This window comes from Balaenoptera musculus, chromosome 15, assembly GCF_009873245.2.
Source record: "Balaenoptera musculus isolate JJ_BM4_2016_0621 chromosome 15, mBalMus1.pri.v3, whole genome shotgun sequence".
In the NCBI taxonomy this organism is placed as follows: Eukaryota; Metazoa; Chordata; class Mammalia; order Artiodactyla; family Balaenopteridae; genus Balaenoptera; species Balaenoptera musculus.
Genome location: NC_045799.1, coordinates 26,162,172 through 26,188,322, shown reverse-complemented (window position 1 = coordinate 26,188,322; position 26,151 = coordinate 26,162,172). Strand labels below are relative to the sequence as shown.

Below are 26,151 nucleotides of genomic sequence, written 5' to 3'. Positions count from 1 at the left end.
TAAAATGCTCAGGAAAACCCCGGTGTACTTGCTGTTGCCAGGCCAGGCCAGAGTCCTCCAGCAGATGAGGGCCCAGCTCTGCAGAGAAGGCTGAGTGAGCATGCTATGTGCCTGCAGAGTGTTTCCTAAGTGCATCAGGGGTCATCCTTTGGGGCAGGAGGATTCTGTATCATCCTCCTGACCCCAGTTGCCAAGGGAGAGAACCAAGGTGTGTGCAGTTCTAGTGACTCTCTTGGGTGCACTTGGTAGCCTAGGACCAAGGGGGATTCTCACCTGTACTCCTGAGGCTGGGGTTTCTGGCACATTCCACCCTCTTTTTCTCTGTGTGCTTATCAGGGGGGCACATTATAGCCTGAGCTCCTGCTTGTGGCTACTACATGGTCACCTCAGCGCTCCTGAGGGCCAAAGCCTGGGAGGGCCGAAGAGGACAGAGGGAGGCTCCCCCAGAAGGCCCACAGACCTGGGCATCCTTCCCTGAGGGGCTGCTTTGGCAAGTAGATATTGGCAAGAGTGAGCCGCCAAGCACCATCCTCGAACACTCACTGCGTGGCCACGGTTGTGCAGCTGGAAGGCCCTGGAGTCTGGGCTTCACTTACCAGCTGTGCAACCTCGGGCAGGTCTCTGAGGCTCCCCAGGGCTCTCAGTTTCTGGTGTGAACACGGGTCTAGGGGGGTGATGGGCATTACCATCACCTCCATTGTGTGTGGGTTAGATAGACCCCAGTCCTGGGCCAGAGAGGGGCCTTGGGGGCCCTGGTGCATTGTTTGAGCCGTTAGCTCAGGCCCCTGCTCTTGGTGCTCTGAGTTCTGATGGGACAGTTCGGAGCCCGCATGGCGCTACTCAGGGAGTAAAATAAAAGTTCCGCCGCTGGCCACCCCTCACTCATGGCCCGTCCTCTCCAACCCAGACCTGTCGGGCTGGCCTCCTCTTCCCTGGGCGTGGCAGCTCATTTCTGCTGACTTGCCTTTGTTCGTGGTGTCCCCTGCCTGGAGTGCCGGTTCAAATTCTGTCTGTGTAAGGGTTGTGTGAGGCTGGCACCGGTGCAGGAGGCACCCATGCCGGCCCAGCTCCTCCCAGTGCTGGCAGCACATGGATGCTTTAGCTGTCACGGCTCCATTCGTTCCTCACAACCTGGCAGGACAGTTTCTCGTTGATAAGCCGCTTTGACCAGGCAACACCGGCAGATGGTAAACAAGATTCGGACAAAACAAACAAAACGAATACCAGTATTATACGTCAATTACATCTCAATAAAAATCAGAGAAAAAAGATTCAGGCAGAGAGGAGCAGGTCGTGGAAAAGTCGGTCTTCCTCTCCCAGACCCTAATTCCTCTCACTGGAGGCAACTGCTGTGACCACTTTGGGGGTACTTTTCCATGGACAGCCTGTACATACACCGACCCCCTTCTCTTTAAATACACAAATGGTAGCACATTATAATGCTGCTGGTCACCTTGCTTTTTCACTAATAACAGATCTTGGCAACTATTCTGCATTGTATGTACACAGCTCCCTCGTTCTTAATCTCTGGGCAGTGATCGGTGGTGTGGGTTTGTAAGGTGTCATTTCCAGGCACAGACTCTGGCCTGTTGCTGTTGTAGCTGGGCAGCAGTTCCCGTTCCTGCTTACACTTCTCTGTGAGTACCTGCAAACACATCCGTAGATGCCTCTTGGAATGGATCCTGGGATCACAAACTATGCACATTTAAAACTTTGATGAGCTTGTCAAACTCCCTAAAGGGTTGTGAGGATGAGTGTTCTTTAAGCCCATTTTACAGATATGGAAACTGAGACTCAGGGCAGGGAGTTTATCCAAGACCCCACCGTTGGTAGTTGGTGGTAAGGCTGGGCTCCACACCAGGTGTGTGCCTGGCTCCAGGGCCTTGGGTAGCAGGAGAGGGTTTGTGGGGAGGCTGTGTTCCTGGCGTGCTCTCCTGGTCAGCCTCCCCAGCCCAGGTCTCCTCTGCTCTCCCTCTGGCAGCTTTACCGGATCCATCCACTCCACAACCAGCAGATGTGGGTCATTGACATGGTGTGTCTGCACAACATGAACCTGGTTGCGATTGCGTCGACCGACCAGAAGATAGGTGAGTCCCCGAGGCTCCCCAGGCCAGCGCCTGGCCACTGGAAGCCATGCAAGCCATGCATTTGCACTTGGAGAGGGCTGTCACCCAGCCAACTGTGAGCATGAATTAGAGTCCCCTGAGAGTATTGCTGGGTGGTGGGTAGTGAGGCTTCTCACTGTCACCAGAGACTCCTGAGGCCTGGGATGTGGGTTTGGGTTCATGTGTGCCTCCCCTTCTGTCTCTTCCCCAGAGTTCTTTGATATCAGTAACCGTAAATGTGTCCGGGCCTTCACCTTCATTGATCTGGACAGCTGCGTCCTGACCTTGGACTACTGGTGAGTCTCCTGGGAGACCGGTGCAGGGGCTTGGCAGCAGTGGGGCTGGGACCCCCAGAAAGCCTCTCTGGAAGCAGCACTGGAAAGATCCCCACCCTCTGTGCCTGTGTCCTCTTCCCCTCAAGCTGCTTCTCTCTTGGGTCCCCTTTCATGGTCACTCAGACCTCAGAGTCGTTGTCGGCCCCTCTTCCTTTCACCAAGTCAGCCATCAAACCCGGCCTGTCCCGCTGTGTCTCTGGGAACATCATGGTCCATCAGTAGGGTGACTTGACAAAGAGCAGCTGAAGGACCAGGGATTCATTTATTCTGGTTAAAAAAAAGTGTTGATTTCTCTTGGACCTGGTTCACCAATGGTCTGGATCTGGGCGGCTGGGCCCACGTTTGTCAGCTGTTGAGGTCAAGGCTGGAAAGTTGTGTGGGATCTGCCCTCGCTTCCAAGGTGGAGGAGGGCCTCAGAGGCCGGGGAGCGGGGGAGGGTTGCACCGGACACACCCAGCCGGCTCCGTGGCCTCTTCTGTCTCCCTCTTTTCCCAGGTCTGACTATCACAGGGCTGTGTTCTGCTATGGGGACACCAAAGGCAATGTCATCGTCTTCACCTCCAACGATGTGACCAATGGACTGTTCAACCCCCGAATCCTCCCCAGGACCTCCAAATGGGGTAGCGGAGACGTGGGGAGTGGGGAGAGATGGTTCTGCCCTCGGAGCTCTTCCCCCTCCCTGCTTCCCTGCTCGAGAGCACCTGGGAAGGCAGTGCACCCACATGCTCAGCTCAGAGCCGCCTGTGACAGATGGGGTGATGGCGTGACAGCGGGACACGGGGCAGGGCTGGGGAGCTGGGCAATCTCTCTGAAGGTGGGAAGTTGTGCACGTGAGGGCTTGTGCGGAGGTGGGGGGGCTTCAGGACCCTCCTCATCCCAGGAAGAAAGAACCTGTGGCAGCTGTGTGACCCTCTCTGGGCCTTGGGGAGGTGGCGCTGGCTTCCTCCATGGCGTGAGGAGGGTTCTGCTCTCCTTGGCTGGGAGCTGCCTGTGGGTGGGTGGTGGGGTGGGGTGGAGAGGCTGCCAGAGGTGGGCTTTGCAGCGCCTGGAGGAAGGCCCGACTCCGCACGAGCAGCATGAATCAGCACAGGGACACTTGCTGAGCCCTTGGGTGCTGAGTGCTTTGGGCAGTCACCTCCTGCAGTTCCCGCCTGCTGCGTGGAGGGGCTGCTGTTGTCACAGCCTGTTAAGGGAGGAGGAGCAGGGGGTTTAGGGGGGGAAGTGCTTACACTGGCCCCACAGTGGCTAAGTGTGGCTGAGATCTGAGGCAGGCAGTCTGCGCCAGAGCCTGCACTTGAACCACTTGCTAGGCAGTATCCCAAACCCACTAAATGCTGGAGGATGCTGTCTGGGGCTGCTCTGCCTAGGGGCACGAGATCCCGAGGCCTCGGGGCCTGGGGCGGTCGGGGACATATCTGAACTGGACCCTGCCCGGGATCGAGCCTTCGACCCGCAGTGTCAGGTCCCCAGGCCGCTCTGCATCCATCTGGAGGGGGCCCCAGCCCCCAGGGACACTGACTCCTCTCCATCCAGGACTCCAGAACGGCCACTTGGGCTTCTAGCCAGAGTTTCTGAGCAGGGGCTCCAGGGGCCCCCAGGGCTCAGTGACACCTCCTGCCCAGCTTGTTGGGGCAGCATCCGCCACTGGCCGGACAGAAGATGGATCCTGCCCCGGACGCAGCAGGGGGCTGGCACCCTGCTGTGTCCTGTCTCGTCAGCCTCTGCCCCTGGTGCCCGACCTGCCCTGACCCAACCCACCGTGATCGCTCTGTGCCACCCTGGGAATTGGCACAGGAGGTGGTGGTCTTTGAGCCGAGTGGTGGACAGGAAATCGGAGGGGAGGCAGATGAGGCTGGAGTGTTGGATGGGAGTCCTTCCATGCCGCATGCAGACTGAAGGCTGGGGACAAACAGGAAGGGGGGCCCAGCAGCGTGTTGATTTGGGAGGGACTGGACAGACCAGCTCTGTGTGACTTAGATCCAGTTGCTTAACCTCTCTGTGCCTCAGTTCCCTTATTCAAATGGGGCTGAGCACAGTCAGTTCATGGATTTCTTAGAAGGTGGAAGGAGAGAAAAGTGGGAGGGCAAGGCTGTGCTTACTGCGCTTGCTCCAGCCAGACACGCTTGCATTACGACGCATGCATGCAACTTCTCCTTCTTGGAACTTGTATTTGCCAGACAAGGGGGGCATGTATTCAGTAGTTTGAAGCGTGATGGCAAACTCCCAAATGATTATTTTCAGAATGAGTAAGAGCCCAGGATCTCAGTTCATTCTCCGCTCCAGCAGAGTCAGAGCTCCCTAATGGAGACTCAACCAGCTGGGGAGAGTGAGGAGCCCCGAAATCTGGTTCCAGCTCTGCTAGGAGCTGGCAGGGGGACTCTGGGCAGCAGTGTTTATTGGCCCCGGTCTGTTTTCAGGGTGCCGAGTTCACCCCACTGAACTTGCCAGGACACAGGGAGGCTTGAGTGAGCGTTTGGATGGGAAAGCCTTTTGGGATGCATGGGAGTTGCAAACCAACTCAAGGGGTCTTCTGAGGTCTTGCTTGTTCTACAAACGAGGAGAGCTGGTGACATGGGCCTTGATTTTCTCCCCTATCAGATCACTGGACCAATGTTTCCACACGGAAGCTCTTAAATGAGAAGTCCCCTATGTATAGAAATTACCGGCTGAGGGTAAGTGGGATTTTTCCTTGGCTGTAACCATGGTAATTAGCTGTACACAGGTAAAAATAACAAAAATGCAGCAGGTGGATCTGCCCTTCGGTCTCTGGCCTTGGGGCTTGGTCTCTGGGGATGGGGTGGAGGCAGCTGCTGGATCCCGTCCGCTCTTTCTGCGGAATCCAAACCATCCCAGGTGTGACTAGTCTCTCTCGCCGCCTTCATTGCTCAGGCACCAGCCCTCCTGGGTGGCTGCAGCGGCTTCTCGCCGTTTCCCCACGTCCTTTCTCTATGCAGTGCTTTCTCCATTCGGCAGCCTCAGGAATCCTGAGCTAGAAATACAGTCATGTCACTCCTCTGCTCAAAATCCCCCAGTAGCTCTCTTGTCTTGCACAAAATCTCAAGTGCTCCCCACGACCGTCAGGACACGAGGGGACCTGGCCCCTGGCTTGTTCCCAGTCTTTCTACCTTTCTCCTCCTTACTCTGACACACAGATGCCAGCATCCTGGCTGTTCTCTGAACATGAAGCCCTTTCCCACCTCAGGGCCTTGACACACGCCATTCCTTCAGGCTGCCATGCTCTCCCCCCACATACTGTACGCCCCCCTCTACTTCCCTTGGGTCCCTAACCAGCCAGCCTAGAACAGCCCTGCTCCATCAGCCTCTGCCTTCGTCCCTTTACCTGCAGCGCTTATAGGAGTCTGACACCCATTACAGCGTGTGTTTTTTTCCCACATCTCCAAGCGATTCTCTGACACGAGCTGGGTGTCCTACAATTCAACTCAATTCTGACACTGTCTACCCCGAGATACCGTCAGATCCTGCAGTTTAAGGGTCCCACAAGACTGCCCTCCCCTTCAGATGCCAATCCCAAGTTCAGGTTGTTACCTGTGCTTCTGACCCACTGGCATTAATCAGATGTTTCCACGACCCCCTCCTTGGGTTCGGTTAATTTGCTAGAACAGCTCAGAACTCAGAGAAACGTTTTACTTTACTAGATCACTGGTTTATTAGAAAAGAATATAACTTAGGAACAGCCAGATAGAAGAGATGAGGATGGCAAGGTATGTGGAAGAGGCACGGAGCTTCCGTGCCCTGTCCGGGTCCCCACTCTCCCTGCACCTCCGCGTGTTCTCCAGCCCAGAAGCTCTCAGAACCCCATCCTTTTGGGTTTTTATGGAGGCTTCATTGCACAGGCATGATTGATTATGTCATTGGCCATTGGTGATCAAATCATCCTCCAGCCTTCACCATGACAGACACTTGGTGAAACAGCTCATGCAAAACCCAGCTCACCTCGCCTCCATTCTTGTCTTGGAGAGGAAAATCTCCGGATTGGGAGGCCAAGCACTGGGCCAGAACACAGAGCCTGTCCAGCCAGGCCATGCCCTTGACCTGTGGGTCCCAGCCTTTATTTTTTTTTCGCCGCACCACGCGGCTTGCGGGATCTTAGTTCCCTGACCAGGGATCGAAACCGGGCCCTGGCAGTGGGAACGCGGAGTCTTAACCACTGGACCGCCAGGGAAGTCCCAGTCTCAGGGAAGTCCCGATCTCGCCCAAGTTGTGCCAGATAACATCCTCGCTCACTGCAGACCACTTCCCGACAAACACGAAGGGCAGCGGTGGGGCCGGGAAGTGCAGGCTCACCCATGGTGGGCGCCCCGTGGATGATAGGGACTGTGGACTAGGCAGACTTGGATCCATCCTTCCTCCCACCTTGGCATGGGGCCACAGACAATGGTATTAGTATGGGCCAGACCTTGCCTGTCCTCTCACTTATAAGCGAGAGTTCACCTGACAGCAGATTTCAGTGCTTTTAACCTGTTCCACTGATAAATGATGGCCACACACCCCTGATCACATGACCTGGGCTAGGACTGTGGGGCTGGAGCACTTTGTCAGAGCTGTGATAACTAGACGGGCACTAGACTTGGGGATCTCCTGGCCCCTCCAGCCCCCAACCCCTGCCACGTTCTGGCGGCTGGGCCTGGATGACTGTCCTTGGGTTGGGTCTCCCACCACCACCGCTCTCTTCCCAGGCTCTCCACCCCAACTGGTGTCAACAGGTCAAGTTCATCCCCCAGCTGAACCTGGTGGCTTCCTGTTCAGCCATCGACAAGTCCTCTCTGGTGCTGACCATATTGCCGTCCAAAGTCCCAGAGAGCCCCAAGTAAGGAGCACCTGTCTCCAGGCAGAGGTGGTGGGGCTGGGTGGGGGTGAGCGGTGACAGTGACTCCGGGACTCTGGCTTCACTTCAGCCACAGGTGGCCGTCCCTCCTGAGAGGGGACCTGCCTCCGGGACAGTGGCATCTCCTGTGGGCAGTAATACAGTGTCCTGTGGATCATGCTGGGTCCAAGGAAGCACTGTGTTTCCTGTGGGCCAACAGTGAGGTGTGGTGGTTAGAATATGGGCTCTGGAGTCTGTTTTTTTTTTAAAAATTGAGGTTGTCAGTTTAGAAAATTGACATATAACATTATATTAAGTTTATATTAAGATGTATAACATAACGATTTGATATTTGTATATATTGTGAAATGATCACAAGTCTAGTTAACATCCATCACCACACACAGTTGTGCATTTTTTTTCCCTGTGATGAGAACTTTTATGGAATTTGGTTTTAATCATTCTGGCATTGCCACCAGCAGCAAAAATATGAGGCCTCTGTTATCCACCAATTTATACACAAAACTCAGCACAGAAGCTGGCACATAGTGTAAGGAGACAGTCAGAAAAATGTTCTCTGAATGAAGGAATGAATGTGAGTTGCTTCACCTCTGTGAGCCTCAGTTTTCTTGTCTGTAAAAGGGGGTGATAATAGCCCTTCACTTATCTCAAGGCTTACATGAGTGAGTGTTGTACATGGCATGTATTCAGTAGTTGGCCACATTAATTCTTTGGAGATGGTTCTAATCTATTTCCTTCATTCTAGATTCCTCTACCCTAGGGGGCGTCTTTTCCTCTTCTGTCTTTTTTATTTTTTAAAATCAACTGTTGGGAATTCCCTGGTGGTCCAGTGGTTAGGACTCTGCATTTTCACTGCTGGGCTCGCGGGTTCAATCCCTGGTCAAGGAAGTAAGATCATGCATGATGAGCAGTGCGGCCAAAAACAAAAAACAAAAAAAAAAGAAACAACTCAACTGTTAGTCACACAGGTATATGTACATATGTAAAAAATTCAAGCACTGTAAATAAAGCCAGCCGGAATCCTGTGGGCTTTCCTCCCCGTTCCCTTATCCAATCCCCAAGTCCTGGAACTAACTGCAGGTTGCAGGAGGGGAGTGTATGCCTGTGGCGGTGGGGAATCTTCTGTCTTGGGTTTTGTGCTTTGAGTGGGGCGGTGTGGTGGGATTTTGCTTGGAGCTGGTTTGCTGAGGTCCGTCTCTGCTTTGTTGTGAGTATTACCTCATGTCTGTGATACGTCTTTCATTCAGCTTCTTGTTTTATTGGGTCTCAAGGGCAGGAGGCTATGACAGGCTCCTTAGTCTGGCCCTGCCACCTTCTCACTCCAACCACACGGGGCCCCCTCACACAGCTCACACGTGTTCCTGCCCCCAAACCTTTGCATTGCTCCTCTCTGCCTGTTTTTTTGTTTGTTTTTGTTTTTTAAACATTTTTATTATGAAAGATTTTTAAACACACACAAAAGTAGAGAAATAGTATAATGTTTTAATATCACTAGTGCTAGTCCAAGTTAATCTTTACCCAAGTGTCTCAAAAATATCTTTTTATGATTATTTGACATCAGATATAGACAAGGTTCTAGGATGGTTCTGAGCTGAGGAATGGTGTGGTCTGGTGTGTGGGAGCATCCTTCTGGCCGCTCTATTGCAAGTGGAATGTACGTCTGTGGGCAGGAGGGGAGATGGGGACACCAGTGAGGATGCCATTGTAATAATCCAGACTACATGTGATGGTGGTCTGGAGTCTGCCTGGAGTGGAGACGGAGGGATTTGAGATATATTTTAGGGATGGGTTGCAAAATATAGTTATACACATGAGCACACACCGCCTTCCTTCTTGTCTGGATGCAGTACGAACACTGGCCAGCAGGTGGCACCATTGACTGCTGGCTGGTTTCTTGTTCCGGTGATGCCCTCTTGGGGCGTAGCCTCTGCAGGTGGGGCCTGGCACTGCCAACCCAAATTCTGCCTCTGGAGTGGCCTTGTAGACTTCATCCCTGCGTCCCCTCTGACCTTCCGGTCCCTTCTCTGCACAGCAGCCATCTGTGCAGAGACCTGGTCTCCTCCAGCCAGCCGTCCTGTCAAAGCCACCTGCTTATTTCCCTGCAGGACTTGCCATGATGTGTACATGTCCGTCTCCCTGTGCCTCTGTTCCTTTACTTGCTCAGGCTGTTTTCCTCCAGAAGAAAAGCTCCAGTGAAGGCAGGGGCATCCTGTCTGTGCCTTTGGTCATCCTGGAAGGGCAAAAGAGCCAGGAAATCTTTGTTGAATAAATGGGTGAATCAGCCTGAAATGATTTCTAGTAATGTTTTGTGACTGTTCTTCCAGAAAATTTCTCTGCACACATAAGCATGGAGGGAGACTTATCTGGTTTGACAATACAGGTATTTGATATGCTTTTCTTGAAGTTTTTTAATTTTCTTTTTTCATTTGGCCGCACCGCGCATCATGCGGGATCTTAGTTCCCTGACTAGGGTTTTTTGGTGACGTTTTGACTTTTAGAGGAATCCTTCTGGCTGTGGAGTGGGGAGCATAGGGGAGTGGGAGCAAGGCGGGAGGTTAAGAGGCCCTCCTGGGAGGCTGATGCAGAAATGAAGGGGCCCTGGGCTGTGGTGGGACGTGAACAAAGAGGATTTGGGGCCCAGATGAATAATGGGAGCGCAGGAGAGGGAGCCTCTAGGGTGATAACCAGGCTTAGTTCCCTGGGGAGTAGCAGAGGTGCAGTTCAGGGGCAAGTTCAGTGGAGAGCATGCTGAGTTAGAGGCCTTGGAGTTGAGTTTTGAAGGGAGAGTTTGAGTGGAAAGAGCTGGCGGGGCAGGATGTGTGGATATGAGGGAATAGCACACGCAAGGCACAGAGCTCCCAGGGCTCTGGGGCCTGTGAGGGCTGTTGGGCCTGACCTTTCCCCTGACCTTCCCAGAAGCCCTGCCTAGGTCCCCTGGCCCTCCTGAGCACCCCGACCGCCTCCTGGCCCCGCATCCCCTGGGACTCCAGCCCTGCCACACCGCTTCCTGTCCTGGAGCTCTGGTTCCTGAGCCTGCTGCCTCTCCCTGCCACGCCCACCCTGGGTCTGAACACTGACCCCCCACCTTGCCAGCCATGGGACCTTGGGAAAGCTCCTTAATTTCCTCCTGTGTCCTCCTCACGGCACAGGGCTGATGACAGTCTTCAGGGTTGTGTGAGGGGTCCAGGTGACTCACAAGACAGCATGCTGCACAGGGACCAGCACGTAGCAGGGACACTTTGTTCTCTTCCCCTAGCCTTTGGGGGACCCCCTTCCACCTTTTGGTCTGTGTCATGGGTGGGAGGACACCCGTCCCGGTATAGTGAAGGTGCAGATCAAGTTAAGTTTGCCCTTGGAGCGAGGCGAGCATGGTACAGCTGTAGGAGTCGCTCCTGCTTTGGGGCTGCTTTCACCTTCATGTGCAGGCGAGAGGTGGGTGTCTCCTCAGGCACTGCTGGTTTCGGGCCGGGGGGGGTGGCTGCCGCTCTGCTGGCGGTGCTGGCCCTGCCTTGGCTGCAGGGTGAGCCCAGGGCAGGATTCTGGGGGCTGCTCCTCTCCTTGGGCGGAGACGTGGTGACTTCTCCCTCCTGGTGGCCCTGCCTCTAGCTCCTCCACACCCCAGCCTCAGAGGCTCTCTGGAGGCCCCTGGTCACAGCCTTCCCCCTGTGCTGTTGTAGGTTTTCAGTGCTGAATTTAAGAAAAGGGATTCTTTGCTTTGATTACTGCCCAGAAAAGAATGTCCTGGGTAAGTAACGTTTGTATCACGCGAGGCTGCTGGTCTGGCAGAACTAGGGTGAGGGCTGCTGGGGAGGTGGGGCCCATCAGAGCGGAGGAGGAGGCCCTGCAGCGTCTGCCCCGGCCACTCTGGTCCCCGCTCCTGGGCACTTGGGGTGGAGTGGTGACACGGGCTTGCTTGGCATGGTGGCGGAGGGGGCGGAGTGGGAAGGGCAGAGGGATGGATCATAGCGACGCCCCCCATCTGCCGAGCCTGGCTGGAGTCCGAGGCCTGGCCCCAGGACAAGGTCCCAGCGCAGGCCCCCAGTGGCTGATACCAGGTTTTCAACTCCAGTGACTGGTGGCCATGACCCCCTCATCCGCCTGTGGAACCCCTTCTTCTCGAAAAAGCCTGTGTGGCTGATGAAGGGGCATCAGACCTCGGTGACACACATTCTCATGAACAGCAAGCACGGCGTCCTCCTCAGCATCTCCAAGGACAAGGTATGCTCAGGGAGCTCGGCCCTGACGCCCGCCACTAGCTGCTGTTCCCCAGCACAGATGCTGGCCCAGGGATAACGATCTAGCTCAGGCAGCCAGGGAGGTGGCTGGCAGTTGGCAGGAGCCTGAGGCCCAGGGCAGTGGTGTGACCTCCCTGTCCATGGTCCCACCCTGGCCTGAGGCCTAGAGGGAGGTACCCCAGGTGGCACCATGAGAGGGCCGTGGGTCTCTGACCACCTCCACAGGGACCTGAGCCCAGCTCTGAGCAGCCCACCCGAGCTGGGCAGGGCCCTTCCCTTTATGGGGTCTCAGTCTCTTCATCCAGAGAATGGGTGTTGAGTGGTTTAGAGAAGAGCTGCTGGTAAAAGCAGAGGAATGTCTGGCGCATAGTAGGTGTACAACAGATGTGAGCCTTTCCCTCCCCACAGACCCGAACTTGCTTCTCTCAGCTCTCCCAGTGACCACTGCTTGGCTGCCCTGGCTGCAGGGCCTGACTAGACCTTTTTCAAATGCCCGGGGTTCCCCTGATCAGGCCCGTTACTCTGCTCCTCTGAGCTATGGGTTTAGGGTCTCTCCCCACTTGCTGGGGGATGCAGGCCAATGGTTCCAGGTGCCCTCCTTTAGGGGACAAGTTTGTGTCTTCTGGGACTCAGTAGATCAGGAGCTGGCAGGGCCCTGGTTCACCAGGCCACGCTGCCCACACATCCCCACACTTGCTATTGTCTGGAATTCTCCTGGCAGCGCTGGGAGCTGGGCATCGTCACCTCTGATGAAGGCTCCGAGGCTGGAGGGGTGGGGGACAGAAATGGACTTGCCCAAACCTTCCTGGGCAGGGCAGCGATGGGCAGAGCCACGGTGTGGACGGGAGTCTGTGGCCTCCAAGCCCATGCCGTGTCCAGCTTGCTGCCGATGCCCCGAGTGAGGAGTGTCCTGGAGGGACTTCCACGGGGCCCCTCTGGGGACACTTCCTCAACCTGGGAGGAACTCGAGGGGGACAGGCGAGCCTTTTGGGCAACGATGTTGGCAGCTCTTTCTGTGCCCTGCCTGGCTTTACTCGAGGGAGGCTGGGGTGGGAGCTAGCGAGGGTCTGCAGGGGCAAGTGCTGCCTTGTGAGGTCTTCATCCTCAGCCGATGAGCAGCAGCTGCTCAAGCAGGGTAGAGGCCCTGGGGGAGGCTGGGGGGGGCGTGCCTCAGTTTCCTCATTTGAGCATAAGCACAGCATCTCTTGTCATAGGGTTGTGATCCATGGCAGTCACTTAGTGTGGTGGGTGTGTCTTGGAAGTGCTTGCACTGGGTGCCCTGGCCCCGCTCCCAGGAGAACGCCAAGGCCTCAGGTGCCAGCTGCATCCCCGAGAACCCACCCTTGGCCTCTTTGCCTGTTTCTCACCCCCGCAGAATATTCACATGTGGGACATGCAGGACTACGAATGCCTCCAGTCCTTCTGCGGGAAGCATTTTGCCCTGGGACACTGCCCCATCACCAGCGCATACTTCCACAAGGATGACGGCAGCCTCATCTGTAGCACCTATTCAGTGAGTGCTGCACGGGAGGGAGGTGGGACCGTGGCTGCACCCAGAGGGGAGGGGCCGCGGCTGCGGTCCGCAGTCCCATGGGACACCGAGGGGTGGTCACATCCTGTCCGTCCTGAGACTGCTTCGTGCCATGAGGACAAAGCTGCTAGACTCTGTGGCCTGGTCCTCAAAGCTCCCGTCTCCTGGGATTTCCTGGGGGACTGTTTCGAGGCCCTCAGTGGTCACCCTCTACTGGCCCGTGCATCCTCCAGACTCTCCTTCTTGAAGCCCACCTCGAGGCCCGGGCTGGCTTAGAAGCCCCCCCGCCCACCCCCACCGCTCCAAGCTCCCTTGCCTCCCCTTGATCACGGCCCTTATAACTCTGTCCTGTCATGGTTACATGCCTGTCCTTCCTGCCAAATCGTGAACCCCAGGAGGGCAGGGCCCATACCCGAGCAGCCCCTCTGAAGGAGAGAGCCTGGAGGGACCTGGCATGAGCACCGTCTATGAGCCATGACTTAGCTGGTGCCCATGTGAGGTCTGTCCTGACTCTGGAGGACAGGACAGCCTGGGAGAAGCACAAGGGGCTGACCGTCCAGGGTGACAGGGGGACCTGTGACAAGATGGGAGACAATCAGCAGCCAGTAGAGGGGGAGGTTCTATCTAGAAAGGGAGGCGAGGTGTCATTTGTGGTTGAGAGGAAGGGGAAGCCCCACTGAGACCTCCTTCCCACTGTTGGCCAGGTGACACACACGCTGTCCTTGTGCCCTTGGCTGGCTCTCCCAGGTGGCAGGTTTTTCTTGAGAAGGGAGTTGGTGGGTTCCTTCGTCTCTGCTGAGTGTCAGACTGGCTGCCAGCATTTGTTGAATTAAATAGACCTTTGAAGTTCATTTCAAATCATCACACGTTATCAGCCCTCTGATCTTTGTCAGGAGCAGAGAATATATTAATTAGGCACTGTCCCATCCCTCAAGGAACTTATGGGGTAGTAGGAGAACACATAATTTTAGTAGAAAATGCTGTGTGTTATGATGGAGATGTGTGCTAGGTGCTTCATCGAGCACAGAGAAAGGATCCTTAGCCTAGCCTGAGGCAGAGGTAGTCAGGGAAGGCTTCCTGGACGAGGGGACACCAGATTGAGGCTTTATGCTTTTCAGAAGTTATAAAAGGGACCTTGGACTTGGATTTTGGGCTTGTGGGAACACGAGGTTTGGGAGCCCTGATCTCAGGAAGTGGGGGCCATGGAGTAGGGGTGAGCTATCAGCAGGCCTGCGTGTAGTCGAGGATATCTTGATGTCTCAGTTTACTGGAAGTTTCTCCCTGGGGCCAGTCACTGAGGGCAGGCCCCTTCTGACTGCCCAACTGTCTGCCCCTCCTCACCTGTAGATTGGCGTCCTAAAAGGCTACTTGGAGACGCAGGGGCCTGGGAGAGCAGAAGAGAAGACCACGACTTACAGCACGCCCCTGTGCGCCATCCTCTACAGCAAGGTTTTCAAGCAGGTAAGTGGGCAGCAGCTCGTCTCTGAGGCTGTCAGGGGTTGGGATGGGACAGGACGCTGGCAGCTTGGGTGGTGGTGCAGGGCAGTGGGAGGTGGGCAAGCAGCAGCCCTGCAGAGGGGTCACCCCAGGTAAGATAGGAGCTCCACCACGTGGTCAGTGGGTCACCAAACTCCTGTGAGCCTGTGCGCCCCTGGCTACCGCCCCAGGTCGGTTCTGGACGGGCAGCCTTCTTTATACAGTGTGAGATGGAACACAAGGTGTGAGCTGCGATTCGAGGCTCCCCGGGTGGGTGTGGGTGCTGCTCCTGGGGGCCATTTCCAGGGAAGCCCTGGTTCAGCGTTGTCCATCGTGGGAGGGGAGGGAGGCCCAGGCTGTGGACAGCCCCCTGGTCCTGAGTAGAGATCTCTGCATTGGGCAGGGCAACTGGGAACGTGGATTCTGAAGTGTGGGGAGACAAAGGGCTCCTGGGCCCTCTGCCCACTGCCACAGGGACCCCTTTCCTGGCCCCGCCGCGTCTGCTGCAGCGTGGCCTTGGCTGCGCGAGGCCAGAGCTCACCTCTTTGGGTTTCCCTCTCATTCGGACCCCTGGCATCACCACCCCTCATACCTTAGGGCTCTTCAGTGCCTTCCAGCAGTTTCCAAAAAAATCCCCCTTCCCCAGCTTTTCTAGATGTCCTCAGCAGGAAGGTTGGTCTGAAGTAGGTTCACCTGTTACTGTTCCATTGTAATAGCTGTAATGTCGCCTTAGGTGGAGTGACCTACCTTTACTTAACATTTCCTTACCTAGGAGACAGTTAGTGTATTTCCTGTTGTTTTTTTCTATCCCCCATGATTAATGACTTTGCAGTAAATGTCTTTTCTGAATTAGAGATTATTTTCTCTGGATAGATTCTGATAAATGCCATTTCTGAGTTAAAGGGGATTTCACCAAACTGTTTCCTTCTGAAAAAACTGTGCCTGTTTGCACTGCCCGCCATGGGCCTCAGGGCTGAGGAAAGCCTGTTTTCAAGAGTGGCTTGTCCCGCAGCAGGAGGGCCCAGAGCGCCTGTCTTCTTGGTACACAGAGAGGCAGCTGAGCTACCCGCAGTCACGCCAGCTGGAGGCTGCCCTTGGGAGCGGGGGCCCTCTCCCCTCCAGGAGCCCTGGCTGTGTGCTCCCCCACAGGTGGTGAGCGGCTGCCTGAGTGGCATGGTGAGCGTGTGGGAGGTCGTGACGGGCAAGAGGGTGACGGAGTTCTCCGTGACTGGTGACCAGCACGTGGAGCTGACCGCCGTGTCCCTGGATGAGTCAGAGGCGTGCCTGCTCACGGGTCTGCGTGACGGCACCATGAAGATGTGGAACTACAGCGTTGGTGAATGCCTGCTGACCTTCCCCAACCCGGACCAGGTGGAGGTCAGTCTGGTCCATCAGCTGGGGCCTGGGGGCCCCTCGCAGCTCCTGTGACCCTGGGACATGCTATTGTCCACGCCTCTCTGAAAGGCTGTGCACACAGACTGCCTGGCCTCGTGCCTGCCTGAGCCTTTGTGTCCTTGTGCAAAAAATGAAGACAGGTAACAGGGCCTGTCCTTCATAGGTGTTCTACAAATGTTAGCTACTCTTGCTCTTTTGGTGTGTTAGCACTTCTTACCCTACATCTTGGAACTTTGGATGGCATTGCTAGCAGTGGGGTCACATGATTCAGAGCCACCCGTACCCCTATTTGGGAAATGACTGCCAGGGTTATAGGGATGGTCTGTGGGTGTGGCAAAGTGCAAAGCCAGCAGTCCCACTTTGGGACTTGCGCCCATTAGTAACCCCCGTGACACAGTCCTTTAACCAACTCAGAAGGAGCACTTGGCCAAGAAGCTGGGGATTTAGAGGACTGGTCCAGATCCTATCACTCAGTCGTTTGACCTTAGCCAAGTCACTTGTCTGTTTCCCTGCTATCCGCCTATAAGATGGACATGGATACCTACCCAATCTGCCCCCTCCAAGTCCATCAAATGGATAATGGGATGTGAGAGCACTCTGAAAAAAATATGGTGGTATCACCTCTAGGGAATTCTCATCATTATGGGGAGTTTTGATTTCTTGCTTGGTATAATTAGGAAGATATTTGGGGCCTGGAGCCGTTTTCTCTGAGGTACCTTAGAGTTCTGTTTTCTTTCATCTTCAACAGATTAGTGGGATTGTCCATATGAACAAAGTGTTCTACATGACCGGATGGAGTAAGAGAATCACTTATTTCACGTGAGTAGCCAGGGTGCACATGGGAGGTGAGGGCAGCTAACTGTTCTCTCTTGACTTCAGATGGGTTCCTCCATTCCTAGCTTTGCTGGTGGTTGGAACACCAAGCAGGAAATTAGTGCTGGGTGATGTCTATTGCTTCACCCACTCATCTGTCCATTTATTCATCACTCCATGCAGCCGATATGTTCCAGGCTTTGTACTAGGTGCTGGGGACGGGTATAAGCAAGAATATGGAGTCTTCATCCTCCTGGAGCTCCTCCTGGAGCTGCCAGGGGGAGGCAGACACTAATCAAATAACTTCATTTGTGATAGTCTGTTGAGTGCTATGAAAAAAAAAAAGTACAGGTTTCTATGGGGAGGGGACAGAAATCTGATCTAGTCTCAGGGGCCATCAGAAAAGGGTCAGCTGAGGATGTCATGGGTGGAGTGGGATCTGAAGAGTGAGCAGGAGGGGTCTCAGTGAAGCAGTGAGGGGCTAGGGACAGGAGGGACGTTCCAGGCAGAGGGAACAGCATGTGCAGGGTCCCTTCCTCTTCAGAGGGCCTTTCTAGGGCCATGGTTTCCCCTTCTTTCAACCTGAATCCTTACTCAGGTGTCTGAATGGGGCAAATCTGTGAGATTAGTGTACATAAAGCCCGTAGGACCAGACCTTTATAGCAGGCACATAGTAGGTGCTTAGTAAATGCAGTCAGCAGGGCAGAGCTTCAACCCTGATCTACACCTCCTCTGGAGTGTCCTCCTCTGGGTCAGCGCTCCAAATCCTAGAGGCCTTGATGGTCTCCCAGGAGACCAGTAAGGCTGAGCTCTCAGCCCTTCTGCCTCTGGCCATGTGTGCAGGTTCCACAAGACCAAGCCGGTGCTCTTGTGCTACCACTGGCAGACCTTCCACACGGAGGATGTCCTGAGCATGGCCAGGTACCAGAACCAGTTCCTTGGGACTTCCTCCTACAATGGGGACATCCTCTTCTGGAACATCAGCATGTTCAGGCCCATCCTCCATTTCAACGCCTCTCAGAGTCCCTTGCCCTCGCTGCCCAAGAGGGTAAGGTCAACAGAAACAAGCTGTCCTCTTCCTTCTTTCTCAGCTGTGGGCCAGAACCACGTAGGGCTGGTGGGTGGGTAGGGGACACCCTGGGAAGTGGAGGGAATGGTGATGGCTTGTTCTGGAGGAGGTTGGGAGCTAGGGATGTAGGTGGTAGTTTTTATAATTATCCTCATTTGACAGATGAGGAAACTGAGGCACAGAGAGGTTAAGCATCTCGCCTAAGGTCACACAGCCAAGAAGTAATAGATCCAAATCTAGGCAGTCTGACTCCAGAGCCTGGTGGTGCTAGTCCTGTTCTCCCAAGATTACTGTCTCCTTGAAGGTGGCTCACTTCTGACCCATTGCTACTACAGCTTACTGCTCTGGTCTCACTGGGCTCTTGGTAGGACTTAGGAAGCCATACAGTCTCTGAATGACCATATCTTTGCAGATTAAAGCTGGAAGGGGCCTTCGGGGTCACCCTGTCCAGTAGTTTTCCAAACATGTTGTGGAGAGATGCTTGGAGGCTATTACAGCGGCTTCTCCAGAGCACTTTAGCTTTTTATCTATTTTACACTTTGGAGTTTCCCTTCAGATTAAAAAATACCTCAAAAATACTTGGAAAGCACTGTTCACTTTACAGATGGGGAGATGGAGTCCCTCATGGGTGCCATCTCCTGCCCGTGGATGCTCAGGGCATGAATGGTGGCTCGGGGACAGGCTTCTAAGCTCTGGTTCGATGCCGTTAAGGGTACAGGGTTTCTGGGAAACAAACCCCCGGGGCTCCTGGAGGGCCCTGTGGTGTTGGCATCGGATGGGGAGGCCTCCCTCCCCTCCGGGATGTGCTCGGCAGCGCCTCAGGGCGGTTCCCTCCCCGGCACAGGTGCAGGATGCGGCTGACTGCACCACGACTGAGAGCCACAGGCCCAGTAAGCCCTGCGCTGGGCAGCAGAAGTGGGCACACAAACTGCACATGCAGCCCCCGGGCCCCAGCTCCAGGGCCATGGCCAACGCCAACCTGCGGCGGAATCTGATGTCGGCACCCCCAGTGATGAGACGCCCGAGAGACAAGGAGTCGGCGGGGCCGGCGCCCCTGCAGGTGGCCGCCCCCAACCCCCCGCCACCCGAGGAGGTGCCTTGGCCAGGGGTCCCTCCCCAGTTAGGCCCACCTCTGCCTCGAGCCTGGGCCCTGTCCCTTCCCGGAGCGCGGCCAGTACAGACCCAGCGTCTGCAGGCTCGGGTGCAGGACCAGAGGGAACACCAGCCGGAGAACCTACGGCTGGGGCTTAAAGTCTTTCTCCATCCTTGGGCTCCTGTCGCCCAGGCAGAGATGAGCCACCTGGCCTCCTCGTCCAACAAGCCGTCTCACTCCCGGGAACAGGCTCCAGGGGCCTGAGGCCCAGATGCAGCAACCACTTCCCTCCCACTCTGAGCCCTGGCCTCTGCCCCGGATTAGTCTTTCCAGGCTTGACTGATGGTCCTGTTTTGGGGGGAGTAGGGAGGAAGAGCAGGGGAGCTGCCCTCTCTACTCACACAGGGTGCTTTGGCCTCTGACCCTCAGCAGCGAAAACAGTGATCTCTCGTGAGGGGCTTGAGGGACCAGTCAGATTGTCTCAGCAACCGAAGTCTGATTCCCATTCTGGGGAGCCGGGCTTGAATGAGAAACCCCACCTTCCCCAGACACACGATGCTTGTGCGGCATAGGGCAGTCCACACCTAGACCCACACGACCTACCAGACACAGTTCTGCTGTGAGATGCACATATGTCTGTCGCTCTGAGGCTCTCATACCATCCTCAAAGTGTCAGGGTTGCACCACTGCATTCACATCTTCTAGAGCAAGGGGTATACACACCCCTTTACCCTCACCTCTAGCCAGACTCTCTCTTCCAGGACAAAGAAGGGGCCTTCCCCAAAGGACAACTCCAGTCTCTGCCCTGAGAGCAGAAGCTGCCAGTAACTTAAAATGGAGACTCTCCAGCGTCAGAGTGTCTTTACGCCCAGGATCCTTTAGACGCGCAGCTTTCAGAGTACCTTTCACAGGAGGATGTATTCTACTGAGTGGGGCTGGGGTGGTTGCTCTTTCAGCATCTGCCTCTGTCTCTGTTCCCCAGAGACCTTCTCATGCTGACCTGGGAGGCCCATTTTGCTTTTCAGAAACCTCTCAGCGCCAGCAGCCTCAGTCGGTCAAGATCACCCCATGGCAGACCGTCAGTTTTCAGAGAGGCTGAAAGGAGAAAAGGGGAATTCCACAAGAAGCTATTGCTGCAGTCCAATGCATCGGTGGAGAAGGTTGGCCATGCTCAAGCAGGGTCTGGGTTGTGAGCTAGGGGCTGGACAGTTGGGATGCGGCCGGGAAACGCAGCGCCTGGGAGCCTGGGGGCCCGGGGGCCTGGGGGCCCAGCCTGGTTCTCCCCAGGGCCCGGAGAGGCATGCTGGAGATGATGGTAGCACTCAGGATCTTGGCTGCAGGGCCGCTGTTTGGGGGGAGGTCTCCAGTGTGGGGGGCTGTCTAGGGAGGTGAGCAGTGTGCCCTCCTGTTTGGGGGGCTGGACTGGGAGGTAGGAGAGGTGGCATTTCCAGAACCCACTGTTAAAATGCCCTCCTGAGTTTTGCATGACACATGAGTGGGGATTGGGTCATCTCTGTTCTTCTCCCTTCCTCCTGTACCTTTCCCCTTTCTGACCCAGGACGCATCTCCCTGTGCTGTCACCCCAGGCGAGGTGACCTCTAAGGTCCCTTCCAGCTTTAATCTGCAAAGATAGGGTAATTCAGAGACTCTATGGGTTTCCTAAGTCCCTACCATGAGTCCAGTGAGAATACAATTCATAGTTGTAGGGTTCGGCAGGTCTGCCCCATGGCCCAGCTCCAGGGGACCGGGGACTCGAGAACAGGGGAGTGGTGTCCTGCGGGACTGGGTCCTATAAGGTGGAGCAGAGAGCTCCAGTGGCTGGACTTTCTCTCTTCCAGGTTCTGAATGTGCTTTCCTCTCTTTTAAAAAAATGCCTTTAAAAAAAAACCCCAAACCTTTTAAAAGTAGTAATGCTGATTGTTTAAAAAAAAAAAAAGAATAGAAATATGTGTAAAGCAAAAAATAAAGGTCCCTATTTCTCACCATGTACTCCATCTCATCCCAACAGCAGTAGTCACAAGCACTGCTAACAGACTGGTTTAGCTTTGTCTTTTTTTTTTTTTAGGGGCAATGATGTAAAATTATAGCTATGTTCATTTGCTTTTTTTTTTTTAAACAACTTTTTTCTTGTGAATGCTACAAGCTACTGCTTATCTTTGGTTTTTATTATTATTATTATTATTATTTGGCTGTGTTGGGTCTTCGTTGCTGCGCGGGCTTTCTCTAGTAGTGGGGAGCGGGGGCTACTCTTTGTTGTGGTGTGTGCTTCACATTGCGGTGGCTTCTCTTGTTGCAGAGCACGGGCTGTAGGCGTGCGGGCTTCAGTAGTTGTGGCACGTGGGCTCTAGAGCACAGGCTCAGTAGTTGTGGCACACGGGCTTCATTGCTCTGCGGCCTGTGGGGATCTTCCTGGACCAAGGCTGGAACCCGTGTCCCCTGCATTGGCAGGCGGATTCTTAACCACTGTGCCACCCGCGAAGTCCTCCATTTGCTTTTTAAATTGAACTATATATTATGGATATGTTTTCACATTAGTAATTTAGATTCAGCTTATTCCTTTGTTAAGTTTAAAAATTCTTTTAAATGATTGCATAGTGCCCCATAGTTTGGATGTATCATAAACTATGAAGCCAGTCTTTCATTGATAGACAAGTAGGTTAGTCCCAGTTTTTAACTTTTATGAGCAGCACGGCATTGCACATCCTTGTACCTACATTTCTGTGCACCTGGGTGAGTGTATTGAAAAGATGGATTCCTGGAAGCAGCAGACCCCATCCCTTTCAATCTGTGAATCTGACCGAAGTGGCTGACTCAAAGCCTGACCTCCTGGGTTGGTGACCTAGTCCCGTCAGGGCATAGACAGTTGTTCGCTGAGCATTTACACATGCCAGGTACTGGGGAGGTAGCAGTGAATAGAGGAGACAAAAACCCGTGCCCTCATGGAGCTGATGTTCTAGTTGGGGTGAGACTGACAGTTAACCAGTGAGTGAAATAGATGGTGGGTCACAGGGCGAGCAAGTTCAGTGCTTGGGCGGATAAGAAAACTGGGCCGAGGGTAGTGAGAACAGCATGGGTGGTGGAGAGGGCGCTGCCGTTTTAACAGGGAGGTCAGGGAGTGCTTCATGGAGGAGGTGGCATTTGCTTAGAGCGGGAAGTCTGTGGTTGTCTGGAAGGAGGGTTATCCAGGCAGAGGGAACAGCAGGCACAAAGGCCCTCACAGGAGACCTTATTTGGAATGTTCAAGAAAGAGCACTTCTCCCACCTCTCTCTTTTTTTTTTTTTCATCCTAGGTTTCAATTTATTTCAAATATTTGAGTACAATGACCAGCATACACTAAAAAATAGTCAGGTACACAAGGAAATAAGACATCATGAGCAAAATGTGACAAGGACTTCAGATGTTGGTATCATCTGACACAGACTATAAAGCAGCTGTGCTGACTAAAAGAAATGACAGATTCGACGGTATCTGAGAACAGCAGCTGAAAGCAGAAGGGGTCTGTACCCCACAATGGATGAGGACAAGGAGTCCACAGCCAAGACTGAAGGGGCCCTGGGAACCCTCAAAATTCAGCAGCCATAGCTTCCTTCCAGAGCTAGGTCACACTGGGGAGAAACATACAAGCCAGCAGTTCCCCTCCTAGGTATCTTTTAAAGATGGTAGTTTTTGAAGTTCTCTATTATTGCTGGCGCTAAACCTGGAAGAATTTTGCCGTTTGTCTTTCTTCACTATGGGCTGAGGGACTGGCACATTTATTTTGCTAGATACTGCAGACCGGGCAGCAACAAGACTGTTTTTCCTGCTGGGAATCTCAGATTCTGTTATGTCTTATCCTTCTTTTGAACTTTTCCCACTTTTCCCTGCTTTTGGTGATTCTTTCTCCTCCTTGTTTTTATCTGGCCTGGCTGGTGTGGACCACCGCCGCCTGCCCCCAAAGCAGCAGCGCCCCCGCCTCACCCCCCCCCCGCCGCCGCCGCCTCCTCAGCCCGGGGAGTAAGTCGTTTGCCCGCTCACTGTTCCCCTTTTCCAGGCTCCCAGAGGCTGCGGCAGCTGTGGCGGCGGCGGAGGCAGCAGCAGCTCTCCCTCTCCCTTTAATCAGAAAGTGATATATGTCCTTCGTGAAAACTAAAACCTTATAGGAGAGTATAAAGGAAAAGAATGACTGACTCCTTCCTCAATCTCCAGAGGTCTAGTGACTCTTAAGACCTGTTTTCCTGTTCCTATACAAGTGCACATACATGTTGCTACCAAATGGTCTGTGTGTAATATGGATTTGTATCATGTATCTTGAGTGAATTTTTAATTGGAGAGTTGCATGCAAAGGACTGAAAGTCTGTTGGTGAGATTTCAGGCACCACGGCTGGCAGAGGGGTGTGTGTGCGTGTGTGTGCGTGTGTGACTGGCAGTCACCGTCTCTGATGCTGGCCCGCCTCTGATGCTGACCCTCACCTCTGGCTTCTAAGTGCTCTGCCTCCCACCCCCACTGCTCCTTAAGCAGCAAAGTCCTTTCCCTCTGGGGACCTGGGCAGCAGACAGAGTGAAACTTCTCAGGATGGTGCCCTGGAGAGGGTCCAGAGCTGGTGGGTCACCCTTGGTCCCAGCCTTTCCTTAGTGGGGTGAGGGTGGGCTAGGACAAGGATACCTGGGGTGGAGGGTCTTGCCTGTCAGGTCTTCCTTCCCACCATTTCTGCTTGGCCATCTCAGAAGGCTGTGCGGTATGGCAGTCTCCCTCCTGGGAAGGAGGCAGGGATGTGGATCCAGGCGCAGCTGTGCCCCGACAGTCTGTAGATGAACCCCAAGCTCTCCCTGGTAGTAAAGGACCGAAGAGGTGAAGAGTGGCGAATTGCTCTGAAAGGTATGAAGCCTAGCCTGGGTGTAGCCTCTGCTTCCTCTGAAGGGCCTGCTGGGAGACGTTTGGTCCCCTGTGGTTGAGAACCGTCTGAGACCCCTCGGCTGAGTGAGGCTGGAATGCCCACCTTCAGTCTGGCTGCTCTTTCCAAACTGGGCAGGGGACTACGTCAGAGGTTTCCGGGGCTGGGTGCAAAGTGCAAAAGGAATAGTGTTGCTTCTGCCTCCCAGCCACCCGGGTCCCGCTCTGTCCTGCGCTGTGCCCCTCTTCTCTGTGCCCACTCCTGACACTGGCCACACAGCCCTGCCCATGTGCTCCCAGCCACAGTCCTTTCTGCTCAGTCACCTCCAGCCTGCCCGCTTTAGCTGTCCCAGGGCTGGTGGAGGAAGCTTTGGGAAGGAAAGCTCAGCTTTTCCCCAGTTCAGAAAAGGGAGATCTTCATGGCACATCTTTTTGGTAAATTCTGTGTAGCTATGAGGAATCATGTTTTAGAAGAACACTTAAGGATCTGGAGAATGCTTATGACAAAATTTTTAAATTTTCCTTAAAAATGATAAATAATGACTACTATAAAAATTGTGTGCATCTTTGAGATGTATTTTTTGTATGTCTATATGCTATATATACACAAGTATAGCTTTGGTTTTCAAGTAAAATTGGGAGTGCTTGAGACTGTAGTTCAGCTGTTTGCCTTTTATTGTTGTTTTGTCTTAACCTAGCAGTGTACAGTGGACAACTTTTCCCCTCGGTACATATAACTCCATCTACTTCATTCTTTTTAATAGCTTCATACAGGGGGCGGATCTAGGTTTTTTAGAGCCTGGAACTTACACAATTTGGGAGGCACCTATAAGAAAAATAACACAAACTTACGAATATAAAGTTAGATACAAAAGTGAAAATTTATTTAGAATGAGAAAAGGAATGATAGCATATTTCAGAACTTACAAAGTTGACAAAGTTGCAATAGTCACTGCATGTTGCTAGTTCCTCCCATGACCTTGGAAGAGCTTTGAACTTGACCTTGATTTTACTTGGCCTTGAGTTTTGTGAACTTCAGTGGTAATTCTGCCCCTGGCTGCAGTGTATTTCCTTGAATTTGCCATAATTTATTTAATGAAAGCCCAATTGATACACATTGAAGTTGTTCCTAGTTTTTTGCTATTGTAAACAATGGTGCAGTTGAGACTCTTTATAGGTTTATCTCTGCAGGTTATGCTAGATTTCCTAGAAGTAGGATTGAGGGATCACCAATTGTGCACAGTTTATGTTTTGATTGATCAAGCCAATTTTATCTCCAGGAAGACTGTGATGATCTACATTCCCTTAACAGTACATGAGTCTGCCTTTGTCCTCACACTAAGCCAATTCTAGACATCAGCCTTTTCTTCATTTCTGCCAGTCTGATAGGTGGAAAATAGCATTGTCTTTTGATATTTCTTTGATTATTGGTGATATTGAGCTTTTTGTGTATTCGTTAGACATTTGCATTTCTTCAGTGGAATAAATATATATTCATATCATTTTCCTTTCGTTTTTTAATTAATTTCTTGGAGATGTCTATATGCTCTGGAAATGAATCCTTTGCAAATATTTTCGTCTCATCTGCCTCATCTGCCTCATCTGTGTGGTATCACATTGAGGTTTTAATTTTTATCTAACCATCTTTGTTATTTTCCTTTGTGACAATAAAGGCATTGTTTATCCCAAGATCACAGAAATTTTTGTTATATTTTCTTCTAGACATTTATAATTTTATATATTTTTAGTCAGCTTTTTGTCCTGTATAAGTAATTTTGAGTATGGTGTGATGTATAAATCTAATTTTTTTTTTTCTAAATTGGTAGACAGTTGTTCAAATACCATTTATTGAATAGTTTATCTTTCTCCACTGGCTTGAAATTCTATCATCATTATATAAAAGGTCTTAGCTTATTAATCCTCTCATGAAAAATCTGCACAATCACTGCAGATACAGTTACTGAAGAATCTTTATTCCTTCTTTTTGCCAACACCAACAATGGCCTTTGCAGTCCCCCTGACTTTCTTCATTCTGTCTTCGCATTCCTTTCGCTGTTTTCTTGAGGTCTTTTTCTTCTCATACAGGCCATGTCTTGCAAGCCTGTGTTTGGGCTCATTCTTTGTGTAATCCAAGGAATCGTGATTCATGCCAAAGAAGTTGTCTTTCCACCACCAAAATGGGTTCTGAATCCAAATACAAAGATGACATCAGGTGTGGTCTTGTACATTTTGGCTAGTTTTTCCCGAATTTCTGTCTTAGGTACTGTTGCCTTCTCATCAATGACCATTTGTTTCCGCTGAAGTAGTTGGTTGGTCATGAACTTCCTGGTCCGGGTAGTTACTGTGTTGTTCATGATGGCGGCTGATCTGCAAGCAGCCAAG

General features: G+C 53.1%; 1 protein-coding gene and 1 pseudogene across 1 annotated transcript in view; one reads left to right on the top strand and one right to left on the bottom strand.

Annotated features, from left to right (window-relative positions):
- EFCAB8 (EF-hand calcium binding domain 8) overlaps window positions 1-26,151 on the top strand; it is a 69,128-nt gene that overhangs the window by 14,164 nt on the left and 28,813 nt on the right. The window contains 14 exon segments of the mRNA XM_036825247.1: window positions 1,982-2,087; window positions 2,317-2,401; window positions 2,936-3,060; window positions 5,039-5,112; window positions 7,138-7,268; window positions 10,964-11,031; window positions 11,356-11,504; window positions 12,897-13,034; window positions 14,400-14,513; window positions 15,678-15,905; window positions 16,672-16,742; window positions 17,580-17,784; window positions 18,650-18,865; window positions 19,924-20,058. Coding sequence (XP_036681142.1) covers window positions 1,982-2,087; window positions 2,317-2,401; window positions 2,936-3,060; window positions 5,039-5,112; window positions 7,138-7,268; window positions 10,964-11,031; window positions 11,356-11,504; window positions 12,897-13,034; window positions 14,400-14,513; window positions 15,678-15,905; window positions 16,672-16,742; window positions 17,580-17,784; window positions 18,650-18,865; window positions 19,924-20,058 — 1,845 coding nt within the window.
- LOC118880845 lies at window positions 6,666-26,149 on the bottom strand (annotated as a pseudogene).